The sequence below is a fragment of the Salvia hispanica genome, chromosome 5 (genome assembly GCF_029641045.1).
Source record: "Salvia hispanica isolate PSC_SH4W2 chromosome 5, Shi_PSC_v1, whole genome shotgun sequence".
In the NCBI taxonomy this organism is placed as follows: domain Eukaryota; kingdom Viridiplantae; phylum Streptophyta; class Magnoliopsida; order Lamiales; family Lamiaceae; genus Salvia; species Salvia hispanica.
Window position 1 is genome coordinate 31858400 of NC_142696.1, and position 23344 is coordinate 31881743.

The following is a 23344-nucleotide window of genomic DNA, read 5'->3' on the forward strand; positions in this document are numbered from 1 at the left end:
GATATAATTATCGATTTTTGAAATTGAAGGATTGACTAGATTCTGACATAACTTATAGTTGTTGTAGAAATTTGCCCTATTATGAATAAAAATTTAAATACAAATTAGACAATTATATGCAACCATGCCTCATACAGTGATGCATCACTAAACCAAGCCAGCAAATTTGGTCTGAAACTAGATTAGCAGTTCCAAAATTTGAAACCATAACCGGACTTAACAGGTCCAACCAACAAAACGCGATTTTTTGGTCATACACATTTAGCTCTGATTCCAATATTTTTGAACTGAATCAGCTATTAAACATAAATTTTGGGCCAAAAAAAGAAAAAAACTATGGAACCTATGAAAATAATTGAGGAAAAATGGGTAAATTAGTAGTAGTAATCTAAAACTAAAACTGCAAAATCTGATGACAACAATTTAGTAGGGGAACATAAAAAAGGAGAGGACATAGAAAAGGAAAAAAAAAGGGCATCAGAACCCATAAAAACAAAAGGCCAAAGACATGTGGATAGCAGAGGTCAGTGGGCATGTGAGTTTGTGGTGTGGAAAGTGAAAGGAAGCTATTATTATTATTATTATTATTAATTATTTTTATTATTTACTCCTACTAGGAGTACTATATCTCTCTCTCAAACATTCAAATTTTGTGTCAGCACCCATGTGCACTCTGCCCCTCATTTTATATCAGACAAATTACTCTACTATAAAAGTCCCTTTAATCATGCCTCAAAAACCCACCCTTTTCCTTTTTCTCTTGCCTTTCCACTTATTCTATGTTTCACTTCCTACTTTCTTTATGTGATGCATCATGACCATCATTTAGCTAATAATACCACCACCTGTGTTGCATAATAAAATACCAAGTAATCACACACCAAATGATTTTCACATTGCAAAAGTAAACACAGGATTTTGTAAATATGCTATTATATAGTATCATCACTGGTACCTTTTGTTTGTTATATGCTTTTGTTAAATAATGTGGTGGTCCCTTTACACATGAAGAGAGGGTACAAAATGTGGGGTAGTCAGAGAAAAGAGCCCTACTCCCATTCAATCAGCACTTTAGTAGTAGTAGTAATAGTAGTGCCATTATGTATTTTGTTGATGGAGGGGTATTGTTTTGCTTTAGCTATATTCAATCTTTCTGCATTAAAAAAAAGAAAAAAAAATCAGAAACAGGAATATCTAACTAATGAACTTGAAGATGAAATCAAGTTTACCTACATAAGTTAATTCTTGGTTGTTGCTATCCATTCCAACTCTAACAAACCTACATTTCAATGGCTTCTTGCCCAGCAGAAAACCTGAAGAGTCAATTTCACTTGTAAAATTTGGAATTCTTTCTTCACCTAAACTAGTAACTAAGCAATGGAGGAAGCTTATAATAGTACCTTGGTATTTCGACGCTACACGATTTGAGAGAAGCCAGGGCGGGAAGCACGAGGCTGGTAGTGTTCTTGGAGGAGGTCATTGTTACAGGTATACTATCATCAGCAGAGGCCGAAGCTTCAGAGAAAAGAGAACGGTGCTCACCGGCTACTTTTGTTGGAGAAGCAAAAAGGTTATCGGGAAGCATGTGATCAAAGCTGCACTCGTGTTTTATCCCAAACAAAAACATACAATCAGTCGAAATATGGGGATGGATGGATTTATCCACAGCAACCAAAACATAGTTTCATTTTGCATACCTGTGAGGGGTATTAGAATCATCGCCGTTGTCGTTGCCAACAACAATGTTGTTACAGAATTTAGTTCCTTCCGGCACCAAGTTAGTAGATTTAGCTGGACCATCAAACTCTGTAGTTGAAAACATGTTGTTAGACATAAGTACTAATTACTTTCCGCATACGAAAGAAAATTAGAGCAAACCTTCCGTGTTTTCTTGATTCGAGCCATCAGGGATGAAGTTTTGATTCATCAGAAACTGAGACTGGCGAGGCGAGGACATTGGAATTCCGGCTCTAAAACCTTGCAAGAGGTGATGATTATGCTGATGGTTTTTCAGGTCCATCAGTTGCAAATTCATGATCCTTCTTTCTTGAAGCTCGATCGCATGCTGTAATTCGGCCTCCTGCTCCAGTTTTCTCCTCAGCATCATCTCCGGTGTATTGAACAACATTCTAGATCCTAAAGCAAAACCAAGAGAAGCCTCAGCAACGAAGCGAACCACTAAATTCGCTATTACAACTCGATAATTCACCATCCACGCAAGCTTACCAAAGGGGAGCTCAATGTTCTCACTAGACTCCATGCCCAAATCCAAGTGGTGTTGTTGTTTCCTAGAACGAGCGTACAAGTCACAACGGTTCATTACATGAACGACCTAAAGTTTTTATAAAAGTAAAACGGGGTGGTTCGGAATTACTTTTCAGCGACTTTCCCCTTCTCCTTGTAAGGCTTGACAAGCACGCGAGAATCACAGACAAAGTGAGGATTCCCTTTTGCCAAGATGAGCTTGACCGTTTCCGGATACACAAACGTCACAAAGCCAAACATCCGCTTCTGCTGAAACGGAATCCTAACATCTTGAACAGGTCCAAACATACTTCAAAAGTAGATAGATCAGCTCACATTACAACAACAATTTGATCATCAAAACTAACCAACATCCAATCGAATCAGATCGAATCGCCTACCTAAAATAGCTAGAGACATCTTCCTCCTTGAAAGTACTATCTGCTGGAAATGTCAAGTAAATTTGCCGAGAGCTCGAACTCAAAGCAGCAGCCCCCAATCCCATAGGTAAAAACTCATTCCTGTGAGTTCAATACAATACCAATTCAGCATTTCCAACAGCATTGCTTCAAGAAACTCACCAAAAGCCACAACTTTCCTACTCAGTTACATTAGAATCTAACATTCACATTGCTAAATTAGATCATTAAGCCAGATTTTTACTGCTCCCAAAAAAGAACAAGACTTTACAAAAAAGGCAAAAAAAGACTAAATTTTTTCCCCCAATTTTATTTTTTTACCTCGGATTCTCATTGAGAAAGTCGATGCATTTATTGTAAGCAGAAAAATGGCCGCGAGGAGACGACGCCATGAGCGCAAGCCTCTGCTGCTGAATCGCCTTCATCCTCATCAACTCATCAAACCCCTTTCCCGGAGACCCCACCTCCGCCGCCGCCTCTTCTCCGCCGTGAAGGAACTTGCAAGAGCTCCCATTCTTGCAAAAGCCCCTGGCAAAGTACATGCAGGGGCGCCACCCGCCGCCGCCGCCGCAGTCATCCATGTTAGCAAGAAACGCAGCGTCGTTCACCGAGCTGCTCCGGCGGTGGAAGGGGTGGTGGGGGCTTGGCTCCTCCGCGCCATATGGGAAGACGAGGGAGTCACTCCGGCCACTTGGGCTCATCGCTGGATCCACGGAGGAGTCGTCGCCGCCGTAAAAATTGAAACTTTGGGCGGAGGGAGTGGTGGGGGCGTTGAGAGCGGCGGCGTAGGAGAAGGGCCTCGGGCTGAGGGAAGGGGTGGGGCTGCTGCTTGGGTTGGTGAAGTGGTGGTGGTGGTGGAAATTGTTGTTGGGAATCAAGATTCTTGGGGAGGAGGAGAAGGGCTTTGGGGAAGAGGAGAGACGGGACTTGGCTTGGTTGATGTAGGAGAGGAGGATGGAATCAGGGACGAATGCTAAGCGTATCATCTCCTTGTCGCCTTGATCCTGAATCAGAATGGAGCCCATGATTTTGGAGGCGTTTTCCGGATCCATGCTTTGGATCCTTGACATCACTACTTGAGTAGCTTCGTATGTGTCCATTTTGCTCTCAAAGTTTGAAGCTTTTTAGCTTTTTCTTCCTCTCCAAGAAGAAATGGGGGAGAGAGAAATGGGGGGGAGAGGAAGGGGTAGGGTTTTATAAAGGACACTATTGATAATCCATGGAGAAAGAGAGGGGGTTTGTTTATGTTTTGTTTTTGTTTTTGATTTGATTTATTGATGAAGGGGCGTATTTAATATGGGGAATTATTAGGGGGGAGAGAGGGGGTGGCTAAGATTCAATCATGTTAGAAAAGGTAATGATGAGTTGGTGCTTATATTTGGCTAATCATTACATTCCTAATATTAATATAATGAGGGTGATTATGAATAAAGAGGAAATGGAGAAAAAAATGCCAATATAGGCGGACAGGGGAAATGGGAGTGGATTTGTTCTTTTTCTCTCTCTCCTCTGTGTGTGTATTGATGAAGTGGGGAGCAGTTGTTTTTGGTGGTCAAAGTTTAGGGTTGGGAGGGGGCAAGTTTGCCCACGGAGGGGTAGGAAGGGTAGTTGGCGAATAAAGATGAGTATAAACAAAGTTACCATTCCTTTTCTTTCTTTTCTTTCCCAAAAGCTATGTACATTTTTCTTTTGTAACACAATACTCCCTCCGTCCCACAAAAGATGTCACATTTGTAGGATGATATGTGATTTTAGGAGGTTTTGTTTTTTGTATTAGATGGAGAGAGAAAATATAATTTTTATATTAACGTGAGAGAGAACTTTTTCCATGGAAATATGACATCTTTTGTGGGACAAACTAAAAAGGAAAGTGTGACATCTTTTGTGGGACGGAGGGCGTAATAAAATTACACCCATTTTTATATACTCGCTCCGTCCCATTCTAAGTAGAACATTTTTATTTTGGCATGAGATTTTTATTTTTCACAAATATATCATTTAGTTAGGGACATCCAAAAATAAAAATGGTTCACTTAAAATGGGACGGTGGTGTAGTAAATAGCAGTAGTGCTCTTTAATCAAGTGATGGCTGCATAGTAAAGTTAATTTGCTATGCAAGGTTAAATACTACTTCCTCCATGTCAAGTAAGATGACCACCACTTCCTTAGATGATAACATAATTTATACAGTTGATTTTGTGTATTAAGTGGAAAGAGAAATGAAAAGTGTTTTTATTTTTAGTAATTAATCACTTTAGTAGGTACAAACCAAAAAGAAAAGTCAGAACGATATAGTACATTTTAATACTCCCTCAGTCCCATAAAAGTTGAGTCACTTCATTCTGTGCACTTGTTTTTTGAAAAAATCGTAGTAATAAATAGTTAAAATGGAGAAGACTCTTATCTACATTATTCTCGATTTTACTTTATAATTTATCCATTCTAACTATTTATTATGATTTTTTCAAAATGAGTGCAAAAAATCGAATAACTCAACGAGAGGGAGTAAAATATATAGTGAACTTTAGTAATGTATGGTTCATTACATAACTTTAAAAATTAATTGAGAAAATTAAGAAGTCCAGACTTGTTCAAAAGTATCTCATAGCAAATCAATCAGGCTATATGTAGGAGTTATTCGCTTTGCAAAATTATATCTCGGGATTAAACATGTATTGTATTTGATTCATGAGATTGAATCTCACAACTAAATCTTAGATGGACAATCATGTGATAATTATTAATAGTCATCTCCTTCAACTAAAATAATCTCACAACTTAATTATAGACTACATCTCATGATTATTCTATGTAACAAACCAAACAACCACATAATATACTATTGATATTTTTCAATCATATAATATCGTTTTTTACCATTGATAACGTTCGCTTATGATTTCACGGCTTCATATTATATACAATTTCACTAAAAGAAATGTGTTGTAAAATTAAGCTTTAACATTTTTTTAGCTAGTTTTAAGTTGCAGGACAAACAAAAAGCCAAACTTCTAGGTTTTTTTTAAAGAAATTTGGTCAAACTAATATAGAATCGAGTTTTTAAAATTCAATTTTATTAATTTTCAATTATTTTTATGTAAATTGCTTAGTTTGGGTTAGGGTGCTTAAATTGTTCTCCGATTCTTGATTTATTGGAACCGGAACCAGAACTGATTGGTTAATTGAGGAATTGGGAATCGGAAAACCGAGTCTGATTCCGATTCTGGTACCGATTCCATTTAAGAAACGGTTTCGGTTCTAACCGGGATCAATCAGTTCCTAAACAAGAACCAAATTACAAATTCAATTCCATTTTTTTATAATTTAATATACTAATAAATTTAACTTAATTGTTTAATATATTGAACTGGAATAAAATAATTGTAAACATTGAGTGATTTTGATATTTAAACCATGTTAAATTTGCGAACTCTGTTTTCTGAAGTATTTAAAATGTTTAAACCATGATACTTTAAATCTAAAATTATTTTCCTAGTCCAATTTTGATGAATTAACTACTATAAGTAGGATATCATAACTTCATTTTTATCTCACACAGAGCTTATACAAATACTATGTTATTTATAACAAAATTTTTATGTAACAATTCATTTAACATGCGGTTTTAACATGTTTGTGAACAATTTATTAATTATTCAATTTTAAACCAAAACGTCACAACAATATCAATTAGTATTGATAATTCCGCTGAATATTTGTTTAGAAAAAGAAAAAGAAAAATGAAATTCAATTTAAAACTCCTTTTTTTAAATTGCTAATCTTTATAAGTCCTTTTTTCTAAAAAGACTTGCTAGAAAAACTAGTCCGACTACTATTTGTTAATTCTTTTGATGATTCTTTACAAAGTAGCAATCCATTCTTTCTGCTTTAATTGAAACGTTTCATTTTCTGCATTCAATTTGGAAAAATAATACTCCATCCGTTCCACTTTAGGAGTCTCATTTAAGTTGGCACGAGTTTTAGAAAATGTAAATGAAAGTTGGTGAAAAAAGATAGTTGAATGTGAGTCCTACTTTTATATACTAGTATTATAAGAAAATGTGAGTGAAAAAAAGTTTTTTTTTTAATTTTTTTTAATGTGAATGGAAAAAAGTTAGTGGAATGTGAGACCTACTACCGTTGATGGAATATTCCAATCAAGAGTCCTAAAGTGAGACACCCAAAAATGGTAATCCAGGACTGCTAAAGTAGGTTGGAGAGAGTAATAATTAGTTAAAGTGAAGAAAATATAAAGTGAGAGAGAGTAATGTAACGAAGACTATTCTATACATTATTCTTTCTTATACTTTATCCACTTTAACCATTTCATATTATTTTTTTAAAACGGGTGTAGAAAATGAAACGTCTCTATTAACATAAAAAGGAAGGAGTACTGCCCTTTCCAACATTAAGGACATGAATATTATTGTATTGTTGATTTGCATTTTTTTTTATGTTTATTTGAATTTTTAGGTATTATATTTTATCTCTCTAGACGTTGAATTATTATCTTTTACCATTGAATTATTTAAAATTACAAATGAATTCGGATAGAAATTACACATCGGTTCGAGTTTGGAACCGAACCTGCCGATTCTGATCCGATTCCGATTCTAAAATTTATAAAAAATTGAAACAGATTAATTGACTGAAACCAGTTGAACAAGCGGGCCTAATTTGGATTGAAATTTTGAATCAGCTTTGATTGTTATAACCAAATCAAACACTTTTACATATAAAATCTTACTGTGAAACGTAAGAAAATTACATTAAATATTTGCACATAAACTAACTACATTTATAATTAATTTAACTACATCAATAAAATGTTCAAGATTTCACTACCTTTGGTTTTCGAACCTATGCCCAAGAAGAGTTTTGATTTGAACCTCTTTATTTATATTACGATTGATGTTCAAGATTTCACTACCTTTGGTTTTCAAACCCATGTCCAAGAAGAGTTTTGATTTGAACCTCTTTATTTATATTACGAGGAATGATATGGTACATATCTTATGTGAGATTCTTACGTGAGCATCACTCTCGTTTAACGCACGTAAAATGTTGTTTGTTTCGATTTTCAATTAATATATTCAGTTAGATTGTAATACAATTAAAATGTTATTGAAATTTTTTTTACATTTATAAAAATCAAAACTAAGTTTATGTTCAATCTTAGCATACACTGGAGCATCAACTAGCAGGTCGAAATAAAAGTCCGAAAGAAAGTTGCGAAAAAAGACCAATGAACTCCATCCGAGCAAGAGCCATAATCGTCTGATAGCCTTAGGCGATCCGGGTGAACACTAGTCTCCCCAAACTTTTATTTTATTTTGTCTTTTTTTTTTCCCCCCATTTTGTTGTTATACCATGTGTTTAGTTTAGTTATATCAAGTCATATTCACACTAAAATTTTCTTGTTAACAAGCAAATACTAACAACAACAAAAAAGAAAATGTCTCACTTATAGTGAGACAGAAGGAATAAGATTTATGTGTGAGTAGGCGTAAGTATAGTTTTAGTTTTTTATTGCACAACATGCTAGTTGTTACTTTTGATCATAGCAGTAGGAGTCGTAACATAAAACCCATTGAAGGTGAGTGCAACGTTTGGAGCCTTGGGAGCCTTCCCATTCGTATTGGCTACTTCAACCCCATGGGGAGGCTCTCTAACTTCAGTCACGAGGAAAAATGCAAATTCTCTTTTATTGTGGTATTTAGATCGGTATAGGCACCGGTCGTAGAGTAATAGCCGAAGCTATCATTCGGGGCACAAGAAGCCTCAAAACCGTGCAAAACTGGGATTGCTTCGGATAATTGTCCGTTCTTGAACATCCGTCCTCCAGGCTCCAACTGTTGGCGAATGTCATCCCAATTATAGTCGCTAGGCCACATCTAACAATTATTGGTAATGATGGTGGCGAATTTGGAGAAATTTTTGTGCACTCAGGCCAGTGATCGTAATGACGATCAAGTACCCACACCAACTTCAGCCCATTGTACTTTTAGAGCAACATTCGCTAAAAAATTGATCATTTGGTTGTTGGTCTTTCGAAATATCAGCGAAGATGCGCGCCAATATTTTCATTTTCTCAGCCCCGTCTACTTTTTTGGCTCATTCTTCAGTCATCGCCTTCTCCTTTTCTTTTGCAGTCTTCTTCCCCATTTTCAGAAAATGTGTCAATCCACTCGGTCCGGTCCTATTTTACGGCAGCGTTAGTGATGCCCTAGACCCTCCTTACAAATTTACGGCGGGTACATCATCCTAATCCAAATTAAATTTGTTGATTAAGCCCGACAATTTCGTGAAAAACAACCTAGAGGGTAGAGACTAGACATAACCTTGTGTCATTAATCGGGAAATACAGATGATGACATCTTGAATCCACTTTATTGATTTTCATATTAAACACCAATAGTATTTTAGAGAAATATAGAAAAGATACCACATGAGTGTATGAGCTCTTTGCCCACTTTAAAGAAAATACAAAATGAGACAAAAGAGTACCATAAAGGCCTAAAGGTGGCCCTTTAATTATGGCACAAAAGAATTTACTTTTTCTTCTATTTCTCGTCTCGGTACAATTTATTTTGGTTACATGATTCAAAAACTTTTTCCTGCTTTATTTCCACAATAGTGATTCAAGAAATGTTAAAAGGTTATGCATAATCACTAAAAATTAAAAATAAACATTTCTCTAACTTCCAATTTCCTGTGTGTAAAATACTAAGGCATCCTATGTTTCTCCAATGCATATGTCAATACTATTAATTAAAGAGTAGCTAGAGGAACATATATGTATATTAATTGACAATATATTGTTGCTACTTGCTAGTGATTGTTATATGCTACTATTAGTTGTGTGGTGTGGTCCAGCACATAACTACAATGAGGTACAAAATGAGAGAGAGAACCCCACTCACATTAATGACTTCATCTGTCCACCCATTATGTATATCTTGAAACTAGTAATAGTATGGTATTGATGAGATAATGGCAACAATCTTGATGAAAAGCTTCTTCTAAAGATCATCTTTTGTTACTGCTGTGTGGGTATAGTTTTTGGCCATACAGCTAATCAACTTTCTTCTACTTCCTTGTATATGCTACACAAACTTTCTGCATTAACATAAAGTAAAAGTTTCATGGCATCAAATTAATGATGGAAATTTGCACATGGTTTTTCAGTTGCTTACCAAGCTAAAGCTAATTCCTGCTTCCTAGCATCACCACCTTCTAACAGCTACATTTCGATGGCTTCTTGCCCGGAGGAAAACCTGAACAGTGAAACCCGAGTGAGTTTAGAAAATGTAATTCGTGGAAAGAAATAAATATAGCAGTACCTGGGCATTTGTAAGTAACACGATTGAAGAGAAGCCATGGTGAGCGGAGAACCACCGGGCAGCAAAGTAGCAGCACCATTGGATGATGCAGGTGCGTTATCGTCACCTTCAGCAAAAGCCGGGTTTTCAGAAGCTGATCTTGTCGGAGAAGCAAACAGATTATCTGGAAGAACATGCTCCATGCTGTTTTCAATTTAAACAGAAGAGGATATTATTGTTTCATACTGACAGTTAACATTCTTGTCGAACAATTCAATGTGCACCTTTGATGGAGATCAGAATCATCAGCGTCTGCTAGATGCAGGTGATTGCCACAGTGAACATTGTTATTAAAAAATGAGTCACCTCCTTCAAAACCCGACTTCTCATCAGCAGCATGACTGGACTCTATAATAGCAAACACAAAAGGTGAACATAGGATACAGTCACTATAATTTCTTGAGAATACATAAATGAAAGATAAGCCATCGATTAAGCTGACCTTCTGCGTCATCTTCATTGATTGCATGATACGAAGAAGTGTCATGTTGATTCATAAGCAATTGAGACATTCTTGGCGAGGAATATGGGATGCCCGAAGGAAACATTTGCATATAGCTGTTATTATGGTTTTGAGCAGCTTCCCTCAGTTGCAATCTCAACATCCTTTGACCTTCGAGTTCAATGGCGTGCTGCAAATCCGCCTCTTGCTTCAGTTTCTTCTTAAGCATCATATCTTGCGGACTGAGCAACATTCTAGGTCCTGCACAAGAAACACAAACTTCAGCTAATGCAAACAAAAGCACTTTAGCCTATCTATTGGAAAACAAAAGCAGTAATTCAGTCGACTCACCAAAGGGGTGATCGAAATGCTCCCTAGAATCAATTCCCGAAGGACTTAAACAAGACGAATACTCCTCTTGCTGCTGATGATGTTTCCTAGAAATGATTCAATAAAAAATAACTAGTTATCATCGGCTGAAACAAAACCAAAAACCAAAGATGCGCATGCTTACTTTTCTCGAACTTTTCCTTTCTCTTTATAAGGTTTGACAAGCACTCTAGAATCACAAACAAAATGAGGATTTCCTTTGGCCAAGATGAGTTTGACAGTATCTGGATAGACAAATGTCACAAATCCAAACATCCGCTTCTGCTGATATGGAATCCTAACATCTTGCACAGGTCCAAACATGCTTGAATACATACAAAAACATCATCAAAAATCACAAATAAACGCATAAACACACCATCTCATCGTTCTTGAACAAAAATCACAAGAAAACCAATTATACCTAAAGTAGTTGGAAACATCCTCTTCCTTGAATGTGCTATCAGCCGGAAATGTCAAGTATATTTGTCGACTCGCGGAGCACATTTCAGCTCTACCAGTCCAACCAAATCAACCAAATCACAATCACAATAGCAGATAAAACAACAAATCATGAATTATTTCATGCTATACAACATTTTCCCCAAAATTAGGGCAATTATACTGCGAATTTGGGGGAAAAATACCTAACACTCTCATCCACGAACTTGTTGTAGGGAAAGAGGTGGTGACCCATGGCAGCGAGCCTCTGCTGCTGGAGCGCCTTCAACTTCATCATCTCGTCGAATCCGGCATCACCGTCGCTGCTATCGGCGTGAAGAAACTTACAACTGCTCCCGTTCTTACAAAAGCCTCTGGTGAAGTACATGCAAGGCCTCCAGCCGCCTCCACTCCCTCCTTGGTCGAGATTAGCCAGAAAGGCGGCGTCGTTGACGGAGCAGCTGCGGCGGTGGAAGGGGAGGGGGCTGAGAATCTGCTCCTCGTCGCTCCAAATCGGGCGGGGGCTGGCGCGCTGGAAGGGAGAGGAAGGGGCGGTGAAATTGAAGGGGGGAATGACTAGTTTGGAGGGGAAATGGGAGGAAGAGAGAGCGGCTTTGGCTTGGTAGAGAAGGAGAGCGTCGGGGCTGAAGGCGAGGCGTATCATCTCCTTCTCCCCCAAGTCCTGAATGAGAATGTAGCCCATGATTTTGGAAGCGTTTTCCGGATCCAAATTTTGAATCCTCGCCATCACCATGCTCGTCGCCTCCGATTTATCCATCACTCTAGAGAGAGAGAGAGAGTTTGCTTTGGCTTCTGGTTTTTTATGGTGGTTTTTTCAATTAAGAGAGAGAGAGTAGGGTTTTAAATTTAATTTAAGCAACTTTAAAGGAGTTGGTATGAGTGAAGGGGAATCTTGAATGTAGGAGGATTAACAACCTAAGAGTTGGTTAATTAAGTGGATAAGTAGTAAATATTTTGAGTTTGTTCATTTATGGTAAAGTGGCGGGAAATTAGGGGAGTTTGGTAATGGCATAGGCTGGTCAAACAAGGAGAGAAAACTTGGAACCATAATTTTTGGTGGCACTGCAAACCTGGTGTGTTGTCTTGGGCACTGTCATAACTTTGATCTCTTTTTTCTCTCGCTTGCTTTAATCAATTTGTTGTCGTTATGGAAGACGACAAAAGTTGGGAGATCTGAATCAGGAAATGTTCGTGTGTCCACTGTCTATTTCACATAATCACTTCATTTTACTCCAATTTTGGAACTATAGCTTGCTCCTGCTCACATACAAATATGGCTTTTCACTATTTTATTCTATGATTACATATTTCAATTTATACCTCAAGCTTGTTTATGCAACAAAACTACTATTACTACTACTGTACCATGTATTCTAATTAATTATAAATAATTATTACTCTACTAGTACTACTTATCAGAAAATTTTTAAACATTTTTTCAACTATGATTTCGTAGCTGCCCTCAATCATTTCTCTCAAATTTGTTGTAATACACCTTCATTTTCCTAGTATTGAGATATTTTTTAAAATGTGGTGTTTTTTTTTAATTAAGTGGAGAAAGTTAACACAAGATAGGTAATTAGGTAGAAAATAAAATAAATAACTGATATTAAAAATACAATTTTACTATTTAACTTGAGTCAATCTAAAAAGAATACTCCTATGAATCACGAAAGAAGGGATAAATGAAGTATTTTTTATATGTATACATCAAAATTATCAAATACAGTAGTATAGTTTTTATTAAAATTATAGTAATTATTTTGAACAGTCGAACATCATTTTACAAAGGTATACTTTAATAGTAGTAACTAATTTCATTTATACTGTTTTTTCATTAGTTTCATAACAAGTTTTGTTAATGCGTCATAGTAGTACATTATAATAGCAGTAACTTGATCAAATTAGTAAAGACGAATATCATATTTATATTTATAATCACAATATTTCAGTTCAATTTAGGACTCTAAGTTGCATCACTGTAATATTATTAGGACGTCGGTCTCATTGTGAGGCGAGCCATTCGTGCATCCACAACGCATACGAATAAGCGCTACAACATGAAGGGACAATCGTGTTGGATGGAGCCCATCACAACGATGTTATTTATTTTGGTTTTGACATTGTGAACGAAAGTGTTGGCCAGCTTTCTAAAAACGAGCCGTAAGAGCATTCACAATGGCTTTAGGCCAGCCACAGGCCAGCCACTCTCTCTCTCTACCATGTCATCAGCACTAAAATTCCACCTGTCACATCATCATTTTAAGCAAATAGACTAGCCGCAATAAAAATAATTAAAAAACAACTACATTTACGGAATTAAATTTACGATAAATTACGGAATTAAATTTACGAGACATATTAATTTACGGAATTAAATTTACCAGCAACTAGACAAGCAATAGGCTAGCCACATAATCAACACTATTAGAAAAAAAACTAAATTTACGGAATTAAACACAAAATACGGAATTAAATTTACGACACATATACGGAAAAATTCATTAATTTCATTTTTAAAAAAAAGTACATTAATTAAAAAAAATTACATAATTAAAAAAAACCGAGCTTCCACACACGAGCCCCCGCCGCACTCTACTCCTCACTAATTTTTTTTTAAAAATACATTAAAAATGCAATAAAAATGTAATAATTTTATATAAATTAAAAAAAAAGGTACATCCTAAAAAAATTACATAATTTAAAAAAATTCATAAAAAAAATACATTAAAAATGCATAAAAAATACATTAAAAAAATGCAATAAATAAAAAAAATGCATAAAAAATACATTAAAAAAATTCCAACCGGCTAGCCGAAATTGAGCCTACGATGGCGGCTAGCGGATCGGCCAGCGGTCGGCTAGCGCCCGCAAATCGGCTAGAGCTCGCCGATCGGCTAGCCTAAATTGCCGCAGTGGAGGCTAGCGAATCGGCCAGCAGTCGGCTAGCGCCCGCGATCGACTAGCCTATCCGCTAACCTCCATTGTGGATGCTCTAAAAGGGAAATGGAGTCCAATAATGTTATGTCTCATTTCTTGTGATTCGAAAGCACATAATTTTGTTTTACTTCTCAATTCTGGAAAGCTGAGAAATATCTTACTCCAAGGCCGTTAATCTTTGCATTAACGACGTTAGTTAGTCTAAACAATTAGATAGATATAGTAATTGTGGATATTATAGGAGTTGTGGCATAAAATGTTCAAAAATTAGTAAAAGCCTACAAAATCTTTAGGCATCCTATTGATTGCTATTGATTGGGTCAGTGCTGACCCTGTGTTTTTAGTGGATGTAACCAGTTTATAGTCAATATGAAAAATTAAAAATGAATGAACAAACACTTGATATTCTCAGTAATAAATGTTTAATAGAGATTTGAAATGCCTACCGGCTACCATCATGCATTAACTAAGAAAAATAATTTAATTTATAAAATACATTTACAAGTGTAATCTGCTGGTGCTGGTAGCCTGGAACAACTTTTATTGTAATGTATATATCTGGTCCAGCAACTTGTATTGGAATGGAAAAACTATAATGCAAAAGTACTTTCAGAAATGAATGGATCATATATACAAAAAGGGGAAGACACAAATATAACGATTTATTAATGATGACAAATTTATTAAAAAAGGCTTTCACACAGAGAAAAGAAAAAAAGTTTTCAAATAAATTAATGGCCAATAAAGATTAAGTCAACTAATTTTAGTATCTGCTTCTAGCCGTAGAATCTATCATAAATCTAAATATGATCGAATTTGTAAATGCAAGAGCAAAGAATATTTGAATTTGTTGCCACCATTTAATCATTCGAGTGCAGTGCATGTACCATTACTATTGTCTTACAAAAAAGGTGGTCTTTTGGCACTTTTCTCCGATGTTTATATGCTTTAAAGCAGAATTATTTCCAGCAATCTTTGTTTGGTGCAAGAACCTAATTCCTTGTACTTAATTCTATTTCATTATTAGTCCACCAATGAATACATGTCAAATAGATGAATGATAAGTAAGTACATCCCAAGACTCTCACCATAGGTATCATTTTGTACAATCAAAGAAAAGTGTTTTGGTCTAAATTCACTTGACATGAAAATTATTAGGAAAGCTAAATTACCTTTGCATCCTCAACAGCCAAAAGTGAACATGATGTACACGAGTTTTCAGTTGTAGATCCCAAAAGCTATCTCCTTTGGATTAGTCTCAACCATCCAGGGAGCCCTATCAACGTAACAAACGATTGAGTAAAACGGTGCAAGGAATAGACAGATTTCCTGATAAATGATCATACTTGTTCATGATGAAATTGTACGTTCCTTGTGCAGCACGACTTAGAAGGACTTCCCTTGCCTCCACTGCAATACCTTCAGGCTACAAGCAAGTGACGAAACGATTATGATGGGAGTAGACTAGTATGGTTTGTGTTTCGTGCTTCAGGATACCTCTTCAGGAAACCAAACTCCAGGCTTCGTGCTTCCTTCGAGAATTGCCAGGGCAAATGCAGCTGTAGAGATTCCTACTGATCTGAAAAGGATTTAACGGGACACCATATAAGTATAACCATAGAATGTGATACAATAACCTCAGTATGGCCTGAGTCCACTTAAATACTTGAAGTGGGAGAAAGATCAGATATACATTGATCAGACAGAAACAAACACGATGAACTGTACTTACTCAGATAGTTTTCTGTGGCTGAATATTCCTATTCTAGACTTTCCATCAGAACAGTCCAAATCAACCTGTTTGGCATTAAACATTGTAAACATTACTAGCTTAAATTCAAAACTTCCTCATAGCATAGTTAACAATTTACAGTTCTGGAAAACATAAGTAAATGTACCCTCATCGACACTTTCTCTCCAGCAATTGAATCAACTTTTCTGACTAAAGGGTCGAACAGGTCAACTAGCTGTTGAACTTTGCTTCTGTCTCTCAGGGTTTCCTGAAGATTATGATTCTCACAATATTATATTCAACAGAAAGCAACGTACCACTAAAGAAAGAGGTTAATTATATTACTCATTCAAGTGTGAAGCAGTTAAAAATAATTAGTATATCTCATTTGAGAGGGAAAGAATTTAGAAGTACTATATCATTGCAATGGAACAATGAAACGCAGGACTTAATTATTATTGCCGTAAAAATTTTACAAGTCTTCAGATGGGGAGATGATATGTCTGAGAAATAGGATGCATGAGACCACTGCACCTAGTGGGGTTTTTTTGACACATACACCTATTTAACTATATTGCAAAAGAAAATCAGATCTCTCCTATGAAGGAAGCACTGCACCACTTAAAAATGAATTTCAATTTCCAGAGATTAATATACATACAGCTGGAAGTAAGTATGTCATGGCTACCATCCCCCAATTCCAGAAGAAGGGTGCAGTCCCAAACCGTGCACTCACAGTTGGTACTCCGAGAATCTCATGGGTGCTTCTGACCTCGGGTAAATTCCTGAAAGAATAATTTTCTCAATTGCCTTCTCCAGATAACAGTGATTGGATAGTCCCTTTTTTCATGATGTCTTGGTCAAAAATCATTACTCCAACATGCTTTGCCAAAACATCACAGAAGTGGTCTAATAAATGTGTTTGCTCATAAGGCCACATGAAATATTAAGGGCGTCTTCTAAGACCATTCTTCTTTAAAAGGCTACTTACAAATAATTTTTTTAACATAACTAACTCCAAAATTTGACAACCTATTAAGAGTTGGCATGGGAAAGCCCTATACTAATGTGTTGTGTTAATGTGTGCAGTGGTGTAGTGAAATGCATGGTTTGGTTCCATAAGAAAACGACATTGACGATATTTTACGTATGAGTATGTTATCTGGATTAATACAATTGTCAAGATATAGAGTACTTGAGCACTGTTCCAGACATGCATAACACAGCTGGCTAATTGTGTCTCTCTCAAATCTCGTGGACTAGAAAGTACTAGCATACTGTCATTTAGCTGGGCCATAACTTAAGTACTAGTATCTTTTATCTGGAATAATTGATGCTAAAAACATAACTATTTTCATAAACTTACAACAGGAAAACATCCCTCTTCCCAATTCCACGTCCAAAATCAATGCTGAGCATCCCGCTATAAGGCTTCAGTTTAATTTTTTCCCCTGTCAAATACCGAGTAAGCATCTAACCAAAATTATCAATATGATGTCATGGAACAAAGAGAGCAGAGAAGGAAACAATCATCACCCAACCTTTGTTATATGCAACTACCTCTTCTCCTAGAAGTAGAAAGCTAGTAGATAATATTGTTGGGCCAGCACCACCAGAGCCTGCAGTATAATAATAGAACCTAAAAGCAAGAAAGCATGTTAATTAAACAAGAATTTCGAAACAAAATGAGAAAAGGATATCAACGAGTAGTTCGGATTTCCATCTCATTCGCAAAAAGCATGTTAATTGAACTAGAATTTTAGAAACAAAAGGAGATCAACGAGTAGTTTGGTTTTCCATATTACACATAATTTGCTCCTAAGTCTTCTAAGGTCATAAGTGTGTCTTCCTGTTACAGGCATCTATATTAGCATCGGAACAATAAGATAAAGCCAGCAGTAGGCTACCTGCAATTTTCATAATAATCAAGCTCCCCAGTTCAGTAAGTTTCAATTAACTTTCCCTTCATCAATCAACTATAATGATTATTCTAATGAAACAAGGGTTGATGATAACTACAATTTTACAGAGAAGATAAAAATCACCTCAGTCTCTCTGGTTCACCTTTGCCCTCACTTTTGACTGCACGAACTAGCTCTGCCGCCATTACTGCAATAGTACAGGGAATTATTTATGCAAGGAACTGAATATGTGCTTTAAAGCCAACCATGTACAGAGCAAAAGTTGGTAAAATGAGACAGTGATGCAAACGGGGCCAAAGGATAGCAATGATAATCAATTGATACATGAAGTCAATTTAGGAAATATTTTTGATACGAAAACCAACTCGCAATATGGGAGAGGACAAATGTATAAGAATGTAATAAAATGGACTTTTTCATCCCCATAAAGGGTAAAGGTAAAAATAGCAAGTTGTGAAAGAACTTAAAGGGTTTCTCGAGATAATGCGACAGAACTGTTGCTCACTCCTGGGTAAATCCCCCCAGTTGTTATTGCTGGAATATTTGCATCGAGTGCTCTGTTCATATATGATTTTGCACGCTGTGCGGTGCTTGAATCATCACACACGTCAAGATAGGCAACCTGGGAGACAAAAACAATCAATATCATGCTTGTGCATTGATACAGAGCTAATAATGAATAACAATGAGATATAAAACCAAGTATGTTCTGGAACAAAAGCATGCTCATTACCTTTCTCTCACCTTGTTCTGAATTGCAGCTTCAAGCACGGTACACTTGTCGGACTGCTGAAATGGCCCGGCAGTATGAACAACAAGATCCACACCTACACATAGGTAGCTGATTAAAGATAATCATCGAAACCAAGCCAACTCAGCAATTTGAAGCTAACACTTGTATAATCTAATTCATCTGACAATGATAAGGAATTGGAAAAGCAATTGGAAGAATCACAAACCCTTCAACGCTTTGTCTAGTGATAAACTATCATTGATGTCAACCTCCACAAATTCAGAGTTATTGCCTAATTTTGTCACCACTGCAGCACCTTTTTCCCTGCCAATTAACCACACATTGCCCTAATTAACTTAAGCCCTATTTAAACGACTGTGTTAATAGCAATACCAATTCAAATTAAACAACTAGGAATAGCTTTATACAGTAAATTCCTTTGAATTCATTGAAGACGTAAGAAATACCTGTTTCGGCCAGCGACTACGATGCGAAGATGAGGGCAGAATTTGTTGAGGGCGAGGGCAGTGGAACCTCCAACTCTTCCGGTACCGCCTAGTATCAGAATTCGGGAGGTCTTCACTTTTTCAGGTAGCTCGACTCTTTCGATATTACTGGCGCTGTCTTTAGAGGAAGCGATTGTGAGATTTCTGGCTATGCCATTGCCGGCGTTCAATTGCAGGCAGAATCTCGCCATGTTTAATCTGTTGATTTGTTTCCCCAGTTATCAGTTTATCGTTATTGGTAGTATGAATGATGATGATGTGGCATTGCTTTAGACACTCACTTCGCGCCCCATAGCGTTTAATTAATTCATCTTTATTCTAAATTTCAATTTTTATTTTGGGATCATTAAATTTTAATTTATAAATTTATGATATACTAGGTTTTTTACATAGTAGACTATAATTTTGATTGAATTCTGATGATAAATTTTGTAAAATATCACACCTTTTTTGCATGAGAGGTCTAGCAAAAAAAGATTGGTTTTTTTTAATTTTTGCTCAACTCAAAATTAGTATATATTCAAAGGGTGATGTTAGGGTGCCACCACCCCTTAAAATAACACCATACCACCATTCCTAGCCAATCATTTGTACACGTGGACGAATAATAAGCTGCCACGTGGCAAAAAAAAACTGAAAAAGACGGTCAGCAATTTATTGCTCTTTATACAACAATTTTTCTTGGTCAGCAATATCCGACACACTATACAGCAATCTATAAATTGTTGTGTAGTGTTTGTAATATTGTTGTGTAGCGTTTATAATATTGCTGTATAAGTGGTGTCACGATGTCACTTTAAGAGAGGTTGTCATTTTAACACAAACCTATATTCAAATTTATATCATTGTAAATTATTTTGGGTATATGGAACCATGTTCGTAATTCAATTCGTTGTTGTATGTGTTTGTTTTATTTTATACATTTAGTTTGACTCAAATATAAAATTTTTTGATAACATTTTTAATTTTAATTTTTATAATAATCACCATAAATTTAATTTGATCAAGTAAATTATTTTTAAAAATATTATGTAAAGACTACTTTACATTGTATGACCATAAAAATAATATTGTACTTGATGATTTTCAATCGTAATAGTTTTGCACGTACTATACAGCTAAAGAAGAGACTGAAAGATACATTTTCGCTTTGGTAATTTTTATACACAGGCTTTTGAAGTTTATGTGCATTGGGTCAGTTTAAAGTTGCAGCTTTGAATAGCTGTTCCCACTTTCTGGGATCCTTTCCAGGTCCTTCCCCCTGCATTCATTAACATTCAGTTTAACCACACCAAAACTTGCATTCAAACAGATATACCAACAAATTTGATTGTTACTGAAATAAACACAAAACACATTGTTCTATATTCAATGAGCATGGATTGTAACAAGTTTTGGTGAGCTAATAACGTAAAGAAAGGAACCTGGACTGAGTTGATTTCGTAGATCTGGCCTTCAGTGAAGTCGATGTCCAACGCCTGCACACAAGCTTCTGCTACGACAAGTCTACTTACCTCCCCGACAAGTTTATCCCCTGCAAAACCCATGCACATCAACAACGTGAAGATAACATAATACTGGCAGGTGTATAGATCACCATTGTTTGACAAATTTTACTCTATGTAAAGCTTGATTGATTAGTTATGTTCATCACCAAATTAGTTTTTCTCTAACTGCTATAAGAGAGCTACTGTCATTGCTAACGAAATTAATGCAAAAGAGTAGCCATCAATGTGAAAACACTCAGCACCTTGGCCTATAACAACTGCTCGGCGTTCCCCAGCAGTAGCCTGGAGTAGAGTATTCAGATCATAAGATGTGTAGGGTCCATCTGTTAACCTACCAGGTCTGCACAAAGAGAGTGAGAGAGAAATGTGAAAATATATTTTGATAACTGAAAAGTTAAAAAGAAAAAATGGCATCCAATTAGAAACTATATCAAACCTGATTATAGTATATGGAAGGCCAGAATTACGAACAAAGTCCTCCCCCATTTTCTTGTATTTTAGAACACCAAAAAGGTTCATGATGCTGGGCATAGAAGAAAGATGGAGTTAAGAAAAAGTTTGCTTTCTTCCATAAATTTATTTGAGTAAAAAAACCTGACATCTTTTATTGAAATCCATTCTGACAATTGGCATAAAGGAAGATATTACTACTATGCAAGCAAGTTTGTGTAATGAGTTTGTGAATCTTCATTAAGAACATAGTGCAATATTTAGGGTTTAGGCAAAGTATGAGAAGGCAAAGTATCATTTCAAACTTCGAAGCGGGTACTCAGTAGTCAATGTAAATCTCAGCACTTCACGTATGAGAAGGCAAAGTATCATTTCAAACTTATTTTAAGAAAGCATGCCCCTTTCCCCTAATTGCAAAACAACCATTTTTACCTCAGAGTGACATGCTCTCACTAAACATTGATACATCACAACATGGAAAGCATACCTCCATGGAATTTCATTGAACTTGGTGACTCCAACCGAAGAAACAAGAATGATTCTTTTCACTGATGAGGGCACTGCTGACACAAGATTTCTCACACCCTCCCAGTCTGCGAAGGAATGACATAAATGGTACATAAGGCACTGGGGATATAACATAGGATGATGGTAGAGAATACCGAAATACGGACAAACACCAAGCTTATTTATATTTGGGGAAGGAATATTCTAACCTGTTCTTTCAGGTGTGTTGTCTCCATCCCATCTCTTAGATGGAAAGGCTGTTGTTCCAGTGCAGCATATAACATGTGTAACACCCTGCAACATAAACTTATAGTATCATTTATGGCCCTGACTAGATTGCAAAAGATCATTTCACATACTACTAGAGCTAAAGTGGACGAAAATTTTCATATGTGAAACAACAAACCAAGAGCTAAACTGGACGGAAACCATCATACCTCAAATATTGAAGGATCCAAATCCTCTGGGTTCCGCGTGTCACCTTGCCGCACCTACCAAGTTTAGAAAGATACTTAAAGAATAAGACAAGCAAGAATTTAAAAAAAATGCTAGTAGTAGTTATTTTTCAGATGTCTAACTATAGCATGAAAACTTGGTGCATAGTTAAACTAGATAACCTGCAGTTTTTCCTCATCTTGCTCACCAAAGAGAGTGATGGCCTTTTCCGGATTACGGAGTAAAAGCCGTGCTCTAATATTCCGATCGAGCAGTGATGCTACAACCAATTGACCTAAATTGCAATACTGTAGTTTAGAGGTTTAATAAGAAAGTTTCTGTTAAAAAAGAGGTCAATGCATGGCTAGAATTATATACTCTTTTCTAACAAAAACGAAGTAATGGCATGGGAGGCCAAGGAAATTCCCACTCTAACAAAATTAATCATCAAGGCAGGAAAATCAATTTTTCATCAATTGATTTCGTGTGCCATCACTTCTGAATAAAGGCTTGTTTAATCCGTGCTCAAATTCACACCCCTGGCAACTGAATTGATCATCTTAATATGTAGATATTCATTTGAAGGTGAAACTGTATAAGAGCAATAACCCTAGATTTGAATTCAAAACCGAAATTGCAATGATTTTTGTTTCCCCCAGAATCATCATCATATCGAAACACCGAGTGAAATTGAAGTGTGCGAAAAGCGAAAAATTGGAAGAAGAGGAGAATCACTCACCCACGCCACCGGTTCCTCCAACAACGAGGACAAGCTTGGAGGAAGAAAGGGTAGTTTGGTTTGTGTGAGATTGAATAACTTGTTCGGTAACAGCATTTGAGCGGGACACCGAAGCTGCTAAAGTTGGCTTTCTCTTCAAGTTGCGAGGATGATACGGAGAAGTGAGAGTCCGGAAAGGAAGTAAAGGGAGTGAGTGAGAGGTTTGTGTGGGAGGTTTTAATGGAAGTGGGGCGAGTGTAAGGCTGTTGGGCGCCATGACTTGCTCAGTTTTTTTTGTTTGGGAAACAGATATCAAACATATTGTTTGTGGTGGAAGTTTAGTTATCAACCGCCAATCATGCACTTAATTTTATTTTTTATCAAAATTATTTTTATACATACGTTTTACTAGTACTACTACTATTTTTCTTTCAAATAAGATATAAGACCCTTTACAAATTACTCCACTTTTCTGCTAATTTAACTACTCAACATGCACGACTAAGTACTAGGAGTATATAGTAATCAGAATGATATAATTAAAAAGCTATAAATATTCTACTCATAGTAGTGTT

General features: G+C 36.3%; 4 protein-coding genes across 11 annotated transcripts; all 4 read right to left on the reverse strand.

The window, feature by feature from the left end:
* Positions 1–916: 916 nt before the first annotated feature.
* Positions 917–3912, reverse strand: LOC125189211 (zinc finger CCCH domain-containing protein 22-like). Of its 4 annotated transcripts, none has more exons than XR_007170838.2 (9): positions 2985–3912; positions 2646–2765; positions 2375–2554; positions 2227–2288; positions 1879–2136; positions 1698–1806; positions 1401–1595; positions 1234–1293; positions 917–1153 (listed from the first exon to the last, which is right to left on the reverse strand). XR_007170838.2 is itself a non-coding variant. In XM_048086491.2 (9 exons), exons 1-8 carry the CDS (start codon positions 3761–3763, stop codon positions 1280–1282), a joined length of 1737 nt encoding a protein of 578 aa, XP_047942448.1. In that variant the 5' UTR covers positions 3764–3910; the 3' UTR covers positions 917–1153; positions 1234–1279. The 4 variants fall into 4 exon arrangements, 1 of the variants encoding a protein (XP_047942448.1); XR_007170839.2 differs by having other exon boundaries at positions 1230–1293; XR_007170837.2 differs by having other exon boundaries at positions 1230–1313; positions 2985–3911.
* A 5534-nt stretch (positions 3913–9446) lies between these two features.
* On the reverse strand, positions 9447–12330 carry LOC125186956 (zinc finger CCCH domain-containing protein 53-like). Its single transcript, XM_048083446.2, has 9 exons — positions 11504–12330; positions 11281–11370; positions 11002–11181; positions 10839–10924; positions 10488–10748; positions 10270–10393; positions 10007–10189; positions 9860–9940; positions 9447–9782 (listed from the first exon to the last, which is right to left on the reverse strand). Exons 1-8 carry the CDS (start codon positions 12073–12075, stop codon positions 9907–9909), a joined length of 1530 nt encoding a protein of 509 aa, XP_047939403.2. The 5' UTR covers positions 12076–12330; the 3' UTR covers positions 9447–9782; positions 9860–9906.
* Positions 12331–13226: 896 nt separating this feature from the next.
* Positions 13227–19407, reverse strand: LOC125187177 (Saccharopine dehydrogenase). 3 transcript variants are annotated; one of them, XM_048083707.2, is made up of 14 exons: positions 19113–19407; positions 18872–18969; positions 18657–18739; positions 18408–18534; positions 18036–18099; positions 17532–17629; positions 17357–17441; positions 16652–16775; positions 16157–16258; positions 15991–16055; positions 15756–15837; positions 15605–15684; positions 15431–15534; positions 13227–13564 (listed from the first exon to the last, which is right to left on the reverse strand). In XM_048083707.2, the coding sequence occupies exons 1-13, from the start codon at positions 19340–19342 to the stop codon at positions 15477–15479; spliced, it is 1296 nt and encodes a 431-aa protein (XP_047939664.1). In that variant the 5' UTR covers positions 19343–19407; the 3' UTR covers positions 13227–13564; positions 15431–15476. The 3 variants fall into 3 exon arrangements, with proteins under 3 accessions (XP_047939664.1, XP_047939665.1, XP_047939663.1); XM_048083708.2 differs by lacking the exon at positions 13227–13564 and adding an exon at positions 14573–14848; XM_048083706.2 differs by lacking the exon at positions 13227–13564 and having other exon boundaries at positions 15309–15534.
* Positions 19408–20199: 792 nt separating this feature from the next.
* On the reverse strand, positions 20200–23087 carry LOC125187094 (NAD(P)-binding Rossmann-fold superfamily protein). 3 transcript variants are annotated; one of them, XM_048083610.2, is made up of 9 exons: positions 22791–23085; positions 22234–22346; positions 22054–22107; positions 21826–21910; positions 21597–21702; positions 21096–21182; positions 20902–20999; positions 20576–20685; positions 20200–20412 (listed from the first exon to the last, which is right to left on the reverse strand). In XM_048083610.2, exons 1-9 carry the CDS (start codon positions 23044–23046, stop codon positions 20347–20349), a joined length of 975 nt encoding a protein of 324 aa, XP_047939567.1. In that variant the 5' UTR covers positions 23047–23085; the 3' UTR covers positions 20200–20346. The 3 variants fall into 3 exon arrangements, with proteins under 3 accessions (XP_047939567.1, XP_047939569.1, XP_047939568.1); XM_048083612.2 differs by having other exon boundaries at positions 22234–22359; positions 22791–23024; XM_048083611.2 differs by lacking the exon at positions 21096–21182 and having other exon boundaries at positions 22791–23087.
* Between the last annotated feature and the right edge of the window lie 257 nt (positions 23088–23344).